This window comes from Symphodus melops (genome assembly GCF_947650265.1).
Source record: "Symphodus melops genome assembly, chromosome: 9".
In the NCBI taxonomy this organism is placed as follows: Eukaryota; Metazoa; Chordata; class Actinopteri; order Labriformes; family Labridae; genus Symphodus; species Symphodus melops.
The window spans coordinates 8,251,568-8,265,700 of NC_136699.1; the positions used below are offsets into that span (position 1 = coordinate 8,251,568).

Here is a 14,133-nt window from a genome sequence, read left to right on the forward strand (position 1 = left end):
AGAGCAAGTCAAAGTCTGGTCCTGCTCATAGCTTAGTCCCAGGACACCGTGGAGTATCTGTCCTGTACTGACGACAGCGCTGTCAGCTAAACCATCAGTCACACTCCGCAGCAGGAGAGGAGGCTGTCCCACCACTGAGTGAACTGACTTTAGACGCCGTCTGCACACAGCGACCAGTCATACTGTTTGCTAGTGTTGTGTTCTGCTTTGTTTCCACCCCCAGCCTCCCTTTAATTGGTCATTTTTAAAGACTGGATTGTGAAGTTGACTTCCTGCCATACTGCTCCTGTCGCTCTTTTATCTTTGAGTACACTGACTTGGCTGGGAAAAAAAAAAAAGTTTCCAGGTTCCTGGGATTCTTGATTTAAACCACACACTTTCAGGGAGTAGTCCCACTAAAAAGGTCATGTCCATATTTAGCCTAATTTTAGTCTTTCCTGCTGGAATGATGCTGCATGTGTTGCAGCCTGTCCCAGCGTTGAAATCCTCTTGTTTCTGTTGTTTCCTGTTAGAGTAATCAAGCTCCACACAATTATTAGGGTATTAATTACACACTTGTTGTCATTAATAAAACAATAGATATTCCAAGAATAGTTTCTGACCTGCGACTCTGTCTGACTGTTTCTATTTATTATTCAGAATTTCTTCATTACTATTCTTCCTCCAGTGTTATACTTGGCTGTGGAAGTTTGCACCAGAGATCCCATTAAGAAGATGATTCACTTTACCCTTTGTCACCATGTTTCTGTCTTTAAAATGAGTCAGAGCTGAGCTTTAGCATGCATCAGTGTAAACCCCGGGCGTCTGAATCAATTAAATAAATCATTGTGTTCCTAAGTGGCTGTTTACTTGACTGAGAGCAACCGGTTGTGACCCCAGCTGCTCCCAGCCTCCCTAAAAAACAAAGAGTGCAGCTCTTAAACCATTGTCTTTATTCATGCCTTACATTTCAGTATGACATCTTCAGGGACTGATTTTCCCTGACTTGTCCCTCGGTCATTGCAGGAGGACGTTTCTCCTGCTTCACTGACTTATTCCTTCTGGCACACTTAAACCCCTCTTTACCACAAAAAACATGCTCCCTCCCATTTCCCAGTGACAAAACAACAAAAGACTTCAAACAAAGAGTGCTGACATTTAGTGCCACAGGGTCCATTAGCACTCTCATGTGTGACTAAATATTGTTGGGTTTTTTGCACACACAGCTCCAAATGTTGGCATGTGTGCACTAAGCGAGCGACAAAAGAGACCAAAATGTCATTATGGAGATTTTAGTTCTTGAAAAAGGTTGCAGCTTTTTCTGAGTAATGTCACTTCAAAGAAATGTATCTTTAACATTTGTGTTAAGAGGAAGCCCTTACAGTGTTGCCACATGGAGAGAAAATAACACTTTTATCATTTGTATTCAATCTAAGTAAATTAATAATATGACATTTATTTTACACAACAAAAAACACATGACTAGGATTAAAAGTCAGAACGTCTGATCTTTGTCTGCATTCACTGTTTACCAATAGTTTTGTTTGCGTAAATGTTCCTTCGACTTTTCTTTTACCGAAGCAGCTTGTCCCCTGAACAATATACATGCTGGTCAATGTCAGACTTCACAGTGTCTGTATCTGAGGAGAGTGACAAGTAGCCATCTGCTAATTCTTCTCTTCAAACCTGAAAAATAGCTACATCACCAAATAGCATCAAAGGCAGAGAGACTGGTCTATAGGAAATCTGCATCTAGAGCACTGTGAGCCACTTGTTTTATGAAACCAGCAATAAAGCAATAAACTTGTTTTTTATTTCATGAACGTCTTTCCCTGTACCCTAATACTCTTAACATTTAGGGATTATTGCAGACTTTAGCTTGTCTCAAAAGGCTGAATCCTGCTGAGGAAGGTGAATGAACAGAAGGCTGCGACCACGTGTGTGTCCACTTTTGGGTCTAACTTTCAAAGAGAGAGTGACAGTCACTGAACGCACAAGTCGAGACCTCTGAGGCGGAAAATGAATGAAATGTAAAAAATGAAAGGCCTGATGCTTTGAGTCACATTTTATATCTAAATAATGACTTTATACTTTTAGCATTATAACAGGAGCTGCTTGTTCAGATTTAAAAGATGCATTCGCAAAACAAATACTTGACATGACGTTTTAGGAAACAGCATTAACACTACCTAACTAAAGAAATGGTTTCTTTTTCCAGCCCTCTTCTTTTTAAATCTTGCTTTTCTCCTTTAATTAGAAATATTAAAACACCAAGATGTTGGATATGTCCTGTACCTCGCAGGCTGTAGACACATAGGAAACTGCTGCCGTTGAAAGACTAACATGAGACTCCTGCAATGGAAGGCAAACGTTCAGAGTACATCTCTCTGCTCTAAAAAGACGTTGTCACTGATGACAGCTGCTCATCATAAATCTCTTGAGTCTTCTGTTCCAGTCCATTCCCTCACAAGGATAAAATATACTGTAGGTAATGTGAAGCAAATTCAGAGCAGTTAGGATTTCAGAGCAGAAAATAAGAGTGAAAGCAGCAGAGTGAAGACAGAGGCATCATTTAGAGGCTTTTGTTTGAGGAGACCGATGGGAGAGAACAAAAGGTGGCATGAAGTAAAGAAGAGCTTCATGGACAGGCAGACGGTGCCAAAGGGTCGTGATATACATCTGAAGGCCTAAAAGAACAGTCGGTTCCCTCTCTGACATAATTCCATTTTAATTAGTAGAAGTGACTTCGACCTTACTCTTCAGGAGCGCTGTTTTTTTTAAACTCTTGCACAATTGAGAGCTTCTTGATAAGCCAAAGACTTCATGTTCCATCTCAGTGAGACTGGCAGAAGTTTGAGCCACTGTGTGTCAGAAAGTTTGAAAGTAAATTTCCTGACGTGCTCATAATGGGCCGACAGTAGAGGTCCGCTGTGGAGCCAAGTGTGATTTCGAGATGACCATTCCCAGCCGGTCACGGCCTCGCACAGACGCACACATCTCTCCCATCGTGTCATTGTTGAAGCGTGTTGGAGCCAGACAGCGTCTCATTAGCCGTTCCTCTGGAGCCCAAAAACACACATCCTCATAGGCTGGATGTTTGTTTTTAACAGACTGCTACTATAGCCTCACCAACTATTGAATGGAAGGTAGAGCAATCCCAAAGTCATTAACATCAGAGCGTCCGTGCCAACCATACCACATGCCATGCTGTTCTAATGATACAGCAGCTTTGGTCCCACACAGCCAAGCTCTCCTTTGTGCCACAGCCTAATTGTTGATATCTTGATCCGACCATACACTGCAGGCATTACAGTCTCCTGTCTTTAAAGAGGAGACCAGATGGTAGAGCTTAGATTTTCTGTGTCCTTGACGACAGAAGAGAAGAACAGTTTTCCTGAGTGAACCTCCATTTTTATTACCTCCTACAGTGAGCGCCTCCCAGTTATTAGTCCAGAGTTAAGAATTGCCCCCAGAGGTGCACATGCATGTGTGTAAGCTAACATGACCTTATCAAGTTTTGTGTTGTCTTGTTTACTCAAACACACTCGCTCAGTCAATAAAAGGGCACGGGCCTTTGACAGTAGAAAGCGGATTAAAGTGCAGACCAAAGATTCTTAGTGAGTTTAATGGAAGAGAGATGAGTGGATGGAAGATTTAAATACATTAACTTTCAGTGAATCCCCCGAGGTTTGGAAGAACGACAGAGGGGGTCTGAGGAGGAATTTACTTCATGTCACTGATGTTAGGAATAGTCATGACATCGTTTTAGTGAGTGAGTGCATGTCAACATCCGTGGCCAAGTTTGAAAGCGGAGCTTAAGACGAAATTCATTTACAGACAAAAGTTGTTGTTCTTAGATATAGAAGAGATGAGCAGCCCACCGTTCAACATGAAAGCCTTAGTGTTTGCTTAGTGTTTCGAGTTTGTGTCTCATGCAGATATCAGGACATTTATAATTGCAGCATGCTTTATTTCTATGCTAGCATCATTCGAAATGTCTCGTCAACAAGGAGGACTAGATTAACCTTTACCGAACTCCAAACTGTAGAAATATACATTTTCTACAGACTGATATTAATCCTGTTTGGTGCCTCTGATCTGTACACATATAGTGACTCAATGGTCTTTGTTTTAGATGCAAGTTGCTGAATATTCTTTTTTTCATGTATTAGGAGACACTAACACACGAGAGCTGAACAGAAATTTGGCCTGTTATAAAACCTTAAACCTTATTAATGAAGCCACCTGGTGTTTTCTTTCATGGCATTAAAAAGAGACTTTCCTCTGAGGCTTTCTGTCACGTGGTTTCATCTTTAATGTGAAGTTTGAACCTTCGCTGCAAACAGCTCGTATGTGCGACAGCCTGTTGTGCAGTGTTGAGAAGGTTTTCCCTTTTTGTCCCTGAAACAAAGCAGGACACTCTCAGACATGACTTTTCTTTGTTCATATGAAGAAAGTGTGCAGGATAGAGCAGCTGGGCGTGACCACAGTTTGTCTGAACTGTCTGTTGTTTTTAACGGCTCTTTGTCTTTTCTATAAATACACAGGAAGTGAAAAGCTTGGTTAATAGACCTCATGAGAATAGCTCAGCTGTTTGACATGCTTCACCGTCCTCTGCTAAGCCGTATCAGTCCGACACCTTGTTGATACATCTGTTAAGGACACTCACAACCTGACAGTGTGCATCCCTTTTTAGGAGGCTGGGAGCTCGTGGTCGCAGCCTCGGCCAGAACATGTGGCGTTGTTCTGATGGACTCTGCTGCCTATGAATAGAGTCATGTCTCATTTTATTGTGCTCACTCATCTGTGGAGAAACTTTTTTAGCAAAGACTTAATGGAGGTCCTGTGACTTTGTTTCCTCAGTAACCTTTCAGGAGACTAAGGCCTAATTTAGGATCCTGTTTGTGGACTCACCAGCTGCCGGCCAACAGGACTCAGAGTTATCGTCTCTGTGGCTGTACTGAGACACACAGCAGCCAACTTTCCAGTAATCACAATGCAGCATGAATTTAAATGGTCTCTTAATGTGCCTTGTGACTCGCATTGCTAACATGGATAATGTGACAGTTTAAAGTCCTTTAAATTCATTAGGAGAAAATGCTTTTAGAGCCCAACCACCTGTCCTCCCATCAACAACATGTTGATCAAATAAACATTGTATGTATTTTGAAGTGAATAAAGACATTTAAATGTCTTAAATCAAGTAATTTAGTGACATTAATGAATGAAACGAGCTGAAAGACAACTTGCAGACAGATTTGTTTTTTTAACGCTGGAAGTCAGGCAAACACATGCCTGTGTCAGAGGTGGGAGAATGCTCATGTTGTCATGTATTTAAATCTCCCATCCACTCATCAGCGATGTGTCGGGATGGGTACTGAATACTGGTACACGATTGGTCGATAACAACGAGTACCGTTAAGCCTCACCCACCCAGCCTATGGCGGAGCACTGTGTCTCGATATCCTTTTATTAAGCACCCTGACGAGTTAGGCCTCAGGGAAGTAATGATCTTATTTGAACATATCAGCGTTTTCCTGTGTGACAGAAGAGCTCTTATGTTCTGTGAGACGCATCACACCAGCGTAAACAATTACACATGGATGGTCTAATTAAATGGTAAAAACTAAATGTAGAAAAACAGCAACAAAGGAGCACACTCGAAAGTACACAACGTTTCAGCTGCTCGACCGCAACAAGACTGAAAAAGAAAAAGAAAAGTCAGAACACTAAATGTACATTAAATGTAACATAAGAGGCCATATGCTACTGTGAGAGTTTCAGAGGTTATTTAAATGTCTGCAGAGAGGATTGTAAATTACATATACTGGATAGTGTTTCACTTTAAAATACAGTCATATTAAACAAATTCTTCCTTGACACGTGAACATAAACTTAACCCCCTTATCTTGGTCAAGTTTTATTTGTCTCACATTTCAACCTCTTTTTTTGTCATGTGTTTAGCTTTTGCACCAAATAATAAAGAGCAGTGTTGATTCGAGTATTGATGGAATCCTGAAGATACCATCCCTCGCCGCGTGTGAATGTGAAACTTCCTACCCATGTGCACTTTTTATACCAGCCTCTGCCGTCAAAGTGTAAGTGGGTGAAAGCAGCCTCGAGTAATCTAGATAGATAGATAGATAGATAGATAGATAGATAGATAGATAGATAGATACTTTATTGATCCCGAGGGAAATTCAAGAATAGAGACTAGAAGACTAGATGAATGTCATCAGGAGAACGTGTCCACGATGGAGTCATTGAAACTGAACCCAGCCGTGATTAAATGAAGATCCCAGGTTTGATCCCCACAGCTGCAGGTCTGCCTTAACGCCATTATTAAAGAATAATAATACACTCATGATGTCATTTCTCTCATATTTCATGCTACAGTGTGACAGCAAGCTTGGTGACCTCTGTGTATAATATTATCTGACCCGCTTTGACATTTTAGGTGACATGTAGCAGCAGCAGCATTGTGTGAGTGCACTATCTCACTGAATCACAGCGCATATTTGTAAAGGCATTAGTTTCTTATGGCTGCGAGCTGCTAAAGCATCCTCCACGTTATATCAGCTCACTTTTATTGGGATCTTTCTTATTTAGCTTCCTGAGGCTGCAGTCAAGTTTGTTTCTTAGTTCAGCATTTTTATTTCCTCTTGTGTACTCTGCAGCCTCCTCCTGTCTCCACCCAGCCTTGTGGTATTTATTCCCCCCTCCCCCCCCCTTCCCTTCTCCAGGGAGCAATATTGGATGACATCACTCCTTCCTCTGGCCAGATGTTGAAAACTTAAACACTCCATCCATCAGCCTAGAGAAAGAGGAATAGTACAGCAGACAGGGGCGATGACCCAGCAAAGACAGCCCTCACACACACACACACACACACACACACACACACACACACACACACACACACACACACACACACACACACACACACACACACACACACACACACACACACACACACATTGAGCGTGAATGTGTAAACTGCTTTTTTCCACTTCTGTCCCTGAGCTTTAGACTTGAACTCTTTCCCTCCAGCTCATGCTAAAACCACTTTATGAATGAAATGCAGTCGCTCATGTTGCTCTACACCAAGTTTAAATCACATTTATTTCACTACCACCCATTTCCTCTGTCTGTGTGTTTTTTTAGTTGATAGAGTTAAAATATGTTTTTGAAAAACATCAGCACTTTTCGGCTTATAAAACTTTTGGCCTTGAATTTGAAAGGCCAACAGTTGCTGAAGCTGAGAGGTATTTCCCTGTCAGCTGTTCCATGGGTTTAACTCTTTCTGTTTTCTCTCGACTTTGTGTCATGGGAACACTCACTACACTTTACTCTGCAGCTGTGTATTAGTGACAGAGTTGGCCTTACAAAAGTGATCCATTTATTTCACTCTGCAGAGTATTGACAGTCATCTTTATAGAAGTGAGACGGATGGGTGCAGAGTTTCGATCGGCAGAAGACAGAACTCCTCTTTAAATAGTAAATATGCACTCTGCTCTGCATAAATCACATCTCTCTCTCTCTCTCTTTTAAATGTATTTTCAGGCTTTATTTTCAGACTGTGTTGTGTGACCTTTGCCTCTGCTCTTAGGCTGTTTCTTCTCCTTTTAGACATGTTTATCCAGTTTCTCTTTAAATGTAGAAAATCCCTGATAAGTGAGGACATACGGAGGAACCTACCTAAAGGCAGGAGGAGAGAGAGTGCGTGAGTCTGAGAGAGATGGAAAAGGAACGTTTCTACAAACATCAGTATCTGCTTGAATGTCATATCTTATGTCATGACATTATAATGTCATTTCCTTAAACTTCTGTGACAGAGTAGATTTCAGTACTCTGTCTTCATTCACTTACTCTCTTACATTACTATTTTTACTTGTTTGGTGAAGTTATTATCCTCTTTGAAACTAAACCTCAGTTTTTGCTTTCCTTTAAACCAAAAACAAGTTGACATCGGAATCTGTCACGCCTTTCCATGCAGTTTTGCATGAAAACATAAAAGTGCAATACACACCTTGAAAAAGTTGTTTTCTTAAGCGGCCGTGTCAGACATGAAGAAAGACTCTTGACTGTTTTAAGTGGCTTTTAAAACAGTTTAAACCTGTAGAGTAGATTTTCAGAGCACTGACCCTGTGTTCCTCTGATAGAGCCACGTTAATGTGCAGCTTCAAATCTGTTCTGTGCAACGAAGGAGAAAACAAATCCGACACAAGATTTGTTTATCATTTACTGAGGACTCACAAAACTTTTTATTATGCTATATGTAATCGTTGTTGTTTTCTTGTATGCATGATGAGCTGAATGGTAAAAATTAACATTGTAATATTATTTCTATCTGTGATTTTTTATTGTAATTTAAAAAGAAAAGATCAATTACAATTTCTTTAAACAATTACGCTTTTTATTGTTTGTTTTTCTATCTTAGCACCGGATCTACATCAGAATAGTTTTGGAATTAGAATTAGATTTGCGTGATCTTCTGATGTAACATTTTTCAGGAATATTGAAGAAATCCAATCATTCCTGAGGTACTCACTAAGTGTTCACTTAGGAAAGCCTGCAGTGTTTGGACCTTAAAGGCACTGTCGCACTCACAGCTCATGTTGTTTCTCTTTTGGATGTTTCAGTGTTTCTCCCTCTCTGGTCAGCAGCCATCACTTGGTTCACTTTAATCAGGCCTTCTGTGTTTGTGTCTTCCAGGACTCAACCCCCTGCCCTTTGATGCAGCAACCAACAACGACCCTCTCCAGTTCAACGGCTCCAGCGGGCCTCTGATGACCGAGTGTCCTCCTCTGGAAAACGCTGCAGAGAACAGCAAGAAGAGGAAGAGAGCCAGCCTGCCTCCAGGTACTGACAACAAACACAAGTATTTCACAGCTGCTGCAGGATTACTCAGGGTCCCAGATCTTCAGCGTTTTGCCCTCAGTTGTGTCCAATTCTAAATGCACGCGCCCGTAATGCTAACAGACACGCTGAGTGACCTCTTCCTCTTCCTCTACCATCAATATGGAGAAAAAACCTAGCTTGGTTCAGTCTTTGTTGTTTTAGATTAGCTTGCCATGTCCTGGAGCTCTGCTTGTCTGTCTTGTTTGGAGGTCAGGCAGCTGCAACAGACGACTGTCTGTTACCGTGCCAACAGCAACTGCCAATCAAACCTGCATCAGCTTCCTGACACACAAACACTTACTTCGTCTCACAAAGATGGACACTCTGAGAGAAATGTTTTTGCTCATGGGTGTGTTGATTTGTTTGTCATTTGAGTGAATGCTTGTGCTGGTAATGAGTCAAATCAAAGAATGAATTAAATAATTAAAAGGGGCTGACTGATTAATGACTTTGAGTGATAGAAAGAGAAGAGCACTTCAGACAGAGAGATGTTGTTTTCATGTTTTCTGCCTTCACTGTGAAGCTAATTGGACTGGATTAATGCACCGCAGTAACACAGCCAAATTGACACATCTTCACACACAACAAGTCATGTCTTGATAAAATTACATTTAGTTTTGAATAGGTATATGTGAGAACAGGACCTTAAATTAAGAGGACATGAAAGAACACTAGAACATGTTGATGTCATTTTGTTTCAAAGGGACATACTGTATTATCAAAAATGTACATTGAACGTGTTTGTTTCAGTAAGCTGTCTTTTGTTTATAATCTCTATAACGCTTACAACAGAGAAACATGCTCCGTTTCAAATTTTCTCAGTTTGTGACATCACAGTGGGAAAACCCTCCTCTCCCTTGTTTTTTCCCATCTATGTACTCCACCCCCAGCCTAGAGCAACACTTTTGATAATGTCTTCCATTTTTATTCTTGCTACCGGGAAAACTTAGGGGGACTCATTTAAAGCATTTAAAGAGACATACGCGCCAAAACGAAGCTTTCTGAGAGAGCTCGGTCACAAACCTCCTCAGCACAGATGTTTTATTAACACCACAGGGGACTGTTTGAAAAGGTGGAAAAAAGGATAATATGTCCTCTTAAAGAGAAATAAGATTAGATTTTTTAATCCACTTGTTGTACAGATTTATCATTAATTCAGACTTTGAGATGTGTTATTATGGGATAAGGGTGGGATTAATGTTGCAGCCCTAAAGGTACAGCAGAATCCTGTTCTTACTCCTGAAGCTCACTTACAGAAAAACAGGTTTCATGTTGAAGCGATGTTAAACAAAAGTGAACGTTATCTGATTTATTTCAGCGCACAGAAACAGTTACTTTACGAATGTCTGAAGAATCGACTGAATCATACAGAATTTCCACAGCTGAAAAGTATTGTTGTGACTCATGATGGTCTCCTGTCTCTGTCACGTCCTCCAGCCTTTCAATGCAGCCCGACTCATTCAGAGCCATGTTGACTGAGTCTCATGAAGACACCCTGATGGATACATCAGTCTCATTAGTATTGATGTAACTCTCTTTAATCCATCATGCATGTGTGCAGAAACTCTACTCACACCTTTTATTTCATTTATTGAAAAAGAATTTTTGAAGGAAACAAACAAGCAGTCTGTTGGATGTCGCCCGCGAGTCACTTCATACTTAATGCCACCCTGCTGCTGACACATGATTTAATAATGATCTTTAAAGTGCCAAAGCAAAACCCAAACAACAAGCAGACAGATCCAATATTAAGAGCCCCATCCCCCGTCAACAGTAACAGGAAACCTTTGAAGTTCAATTGATATTCTGTTCAGTCTCGTCAAAACAGACACTATTCATCAGAGTCCGCTCACTGCACACTCAGACACACTCCATCTCTTTTATTTATCGTGAGTTAAACAGCTTCAGAGAAATCCAATTCATAAAAAATCGAGTCCACTTGGAAGGAAATTTTCATTTTATTGTGACTCATCTTCAGAAGAAATTCTAAAAAAAACTTTCACTGTGGTGCTTCTCTGTCACGGATGCAGTAAAATGACCCAGCAGTTCAATCTTTTCACGACGCAGTCAGAGAGAACATTTCCCCTCACGCCCTGCTGTGTTGAAACTGCGTCTGCTGAAGACCGTGTGATTTTGAAATGTTGCTGTGTGTTTATTTTCAGCAGCATTTCCTCACTTAACATTACCAGAGCAGATTTATTGACATTCATTCTAGGATTTTTGAAATTGTCTTCCTGTGAGCTCTGCAGTCTTCTCTTTCCCTGCCTCTGTTTTCTGCACCAGTGAACAGATCTGTTTGCATCTGAATCAACAGGTCTGTGTGTCCAAGTTTGACTTTAACGTTTATTCAGGTGTGATGAAGCAGCTCAAGGGGAAATGTGTTGCTCCATAACAACTCTACATCGACCACACGTTTCTTTCGCTGTAACTTAAATGTTCCGTCTCTTATTTTTACCTCTCGAGCGATGGAAAAAAAGAAATGAAAAAGTTGCTTCGATAAGTTTGTTAGCTGCTTCACTTCTACAGGAGAGGTCTGAGAGGTCTCTAGCATGTGATCAGGGATCTGTACAGGGTTTCAATCCTCACCATGTCTTCACTCTGTTTATGATGAAGAGATTTCAGTTGGGCAGTTGTTTCCTGTGCAGATCCCTGAATGGACCCTTCAATTAATGTTCTCTTCTTCTTCTTTTTTTTTTTTTTTTGTTAGTTTTGCATAAACTCTCCCAATCACACATGCTGGATGTCAGTCTGTTAGAGTAGTGCTTAGGATGCAAGTTAAAATTACAAATGACCATACCAGCTCTCAAACAGGGAGAATGCACACATGTTTTAGGAGGAGAGACAGAGATAAGTATTTAGTCTGAAAGGGGTAACTGCATGTTTCTTCACTACTGTACGTCTGCACAGTTTCTCTGTTACAAATGGGGGAGAGAAGAGGGATTGAAATGCACGACGGGGACTCGCCTCTCCTCATTCATCTGGGATTCCTCTGCTTCAGTCAGAACATAACAGTCCACTTGTTTCTCCTGCAGCTCAGGGAGAGACGAAGACTCCAACACAGCCCGAATATCCAGCATGTTTTAGACTGAGGAAAAAAGGATGGCTGCAACGGATGTGATTTGTATCAATCTGTGGATTATTTTCCTGGTTTAATGGCGAACACAATCTGGGGGGTGGGGGGGGGTTCATCATCATATCGAGTTCATGTATTACGGTAATTAATGAATGTATTTGTCTGGTAAACTCTCCTAATCATACATAAGTACTTCATAGATTAATTAATCCAAAATTGTAAATTCATTTCCCATTAACCAAACATTCCAGAAACAATCAAATATGTACGATGATATATTGGGTGTGTAAAAAAGACTACTTTATCTTAATCATACCGGATGATCAAAGCTAAACAATCATCTTCTCCATCCCCGACGCTTTCCCCATTTCTTCCTCTCTCCTTATTTTCCCCGACGCTCTTTTGCTCCCAGTCACTCCTCTGTGTGCTGTGCTGGTCAGGGATTTAGTGCCACTTCACCCCATCTTGCAAAGCCCACAATCATGTGAGCTCTAAATAATTCAGGGTGCCAGAAGGCTCTCTACTCTGCTCTGTCTGTAGACTCACACTGAGGTTAATGGCTCGGCCTCAAGCAAAGAGGCCTGAAATGTTCAAAACAGAAAATCCAAAAAAAAATATTCTCAGTCAGTTTTGAACCTCATCAAAACAAACAGGGCCGGCTTGTTAAGCAGCCGGCCCTGGTTTATTATTACCTGTGACCATGATCAGTGTAGGAACAGAAACTATTAGCCTTTAGATGAGCGTTTCTCTGCAGCCTCTGGGACAAACCTGCTCCAGGAAAGCTACAGCCAGACTCATCATCTTCTGTCAGGGGCTTTTAAATAGATTTTTCTCAGCTTACTTGTCGTTATTATCTCTGCTACTTTTTAATCAGCATACTGCTTCTGGGCTAGAGTATTAAAACTGTTGTTGTTTCAACAAACCACTACACTAAATGAGATGTTCTCATGATTCTTTTCTCTTTCATGCTTCAATAAAAGTGAAACTTGTCATTCAGTTTTCCAATCAAACTTTGAAACATCCCATCTGTCATTCTAACTTCACCTAACAGTTAGTTACTTTATTGTCCCTGTGGGGAAATTCATTTTCACAGCTGTACAGGCAGGGTGACACAAGAAAGTACAAATATCTATTTCCGTTCATGATTACATATTGTTCAAGGTGTTGATGGCTGTGGGAATTAGACTGTTTTTAAATCGTACTCTGTTGTATCTGACGGATCTGTATTGACGACCAGAGGGTAACAGGGAGAAGCAATGGTGCAGTGGGTGGGTGTGGTCCTGTGTTATTGCCTGTGCGATGCGCGTAATGGCCTTAGTGTTTAGCTGTGTGAGGTTGGGAGTGGGGAGACCAATGATTTTAGCTGCTATGGAGGTTATTTTAGTGAACATGTTCCGGTTTTTGACTGTGAGCATTGTCATGAAACAGGGAGAACAGTATAGGAGAATTGGCTGGATGATGCTTTTATACAACATTGACAGAAGTTGTGGGGAAACTTGAAGTCCGTTAGCAACGTTAACCGTCGAAATCTCTCCAAACGTTCCAAGTATAAAAACATTTTTAAAGTACACAGATCTGTTTAACAGTAAAGGGTCTTTTGAGTGTGTCAGTGACGTGGAGGTGATATTTTTAATGTGAACACATTCATCTGGAAATCATTTACAAATAACTAATTAACAAAAAAAAGAATTCAACATTGGCCAACCCTAATAGGTACCTAAAGCTGCATGCGTTTCTGCACGTCTGAGAAGTCGTGGAAACCCCAGAGAATAACTGCTGTCTCTGATTGTTCGGGTTACCTGATGAATTATTCATGGCTTCTAGGTGGGCGAGCTTTGTTTCTACCACAAATGAAGCTAAATGTTGTTTCAACTAACCTCTGGTGTTATTTTAAAGTCATTCAGAATTGGACAAGTAAACTGTTGGAAAGATTGCATTACTATATATCTTACCTCTGCTATATTTGGAGATGATATAACATGATTTCAGATTATACAGGATGCGACACGCACAGCTCTTAAAATCACTTAAAAGATAGTTCTGATAGCCTGTTGTTCCTTCACATCCGTCCTTATGGAGAAGTCCCTGTTATGTTTTCCTGCACTCTGCACAAAGCAGCGTGTTCCTCATACAGACCCTGCAGCTCCTGTATCACCACATCCTCCATCCTCTCCTCCTCT

The 14,133-nt window shown here is 40.9% G+C and overlaps 1 protein-coding gene and 1 long non-coding RNA gene across 6 annotated transcripts in view; both read left to right on the forward strand.

The window, feature by feature from the left end:
• Positions 1–14,133, forward strand: part of LOC306829129 (ecto-NOX disulfide-thiol exchanger 2-like) — a 106,016-nt gene that overhangs the window by 41,209 nt on the left and 50,674 nt on the right. For all 5 annotated transcript variants that reach the window (XM_079352023.1, XM_079352022.1, XM_079352024.1 and 2 more), the window contains one exon: positions 8,695–8,841. In XM_079352023.1, the coding sequence (XP_079208149.1) occupies positions 8,695–8,841 (147 nt within the window). The remainder of the gene's footprint in view (positions 1–8,694; positions 8,842–14,133) is intronic.
• LOC306829133 lies at positions 11,459–13,642 on the forward strand. Its single transcript, XR_013779835.1, has 2 exons — positions 11,459–13,003; positions 13,464–13,642. It is a non-coding gene; the product is annotated as an uncharacterized lncRNA (long non-coding RNA).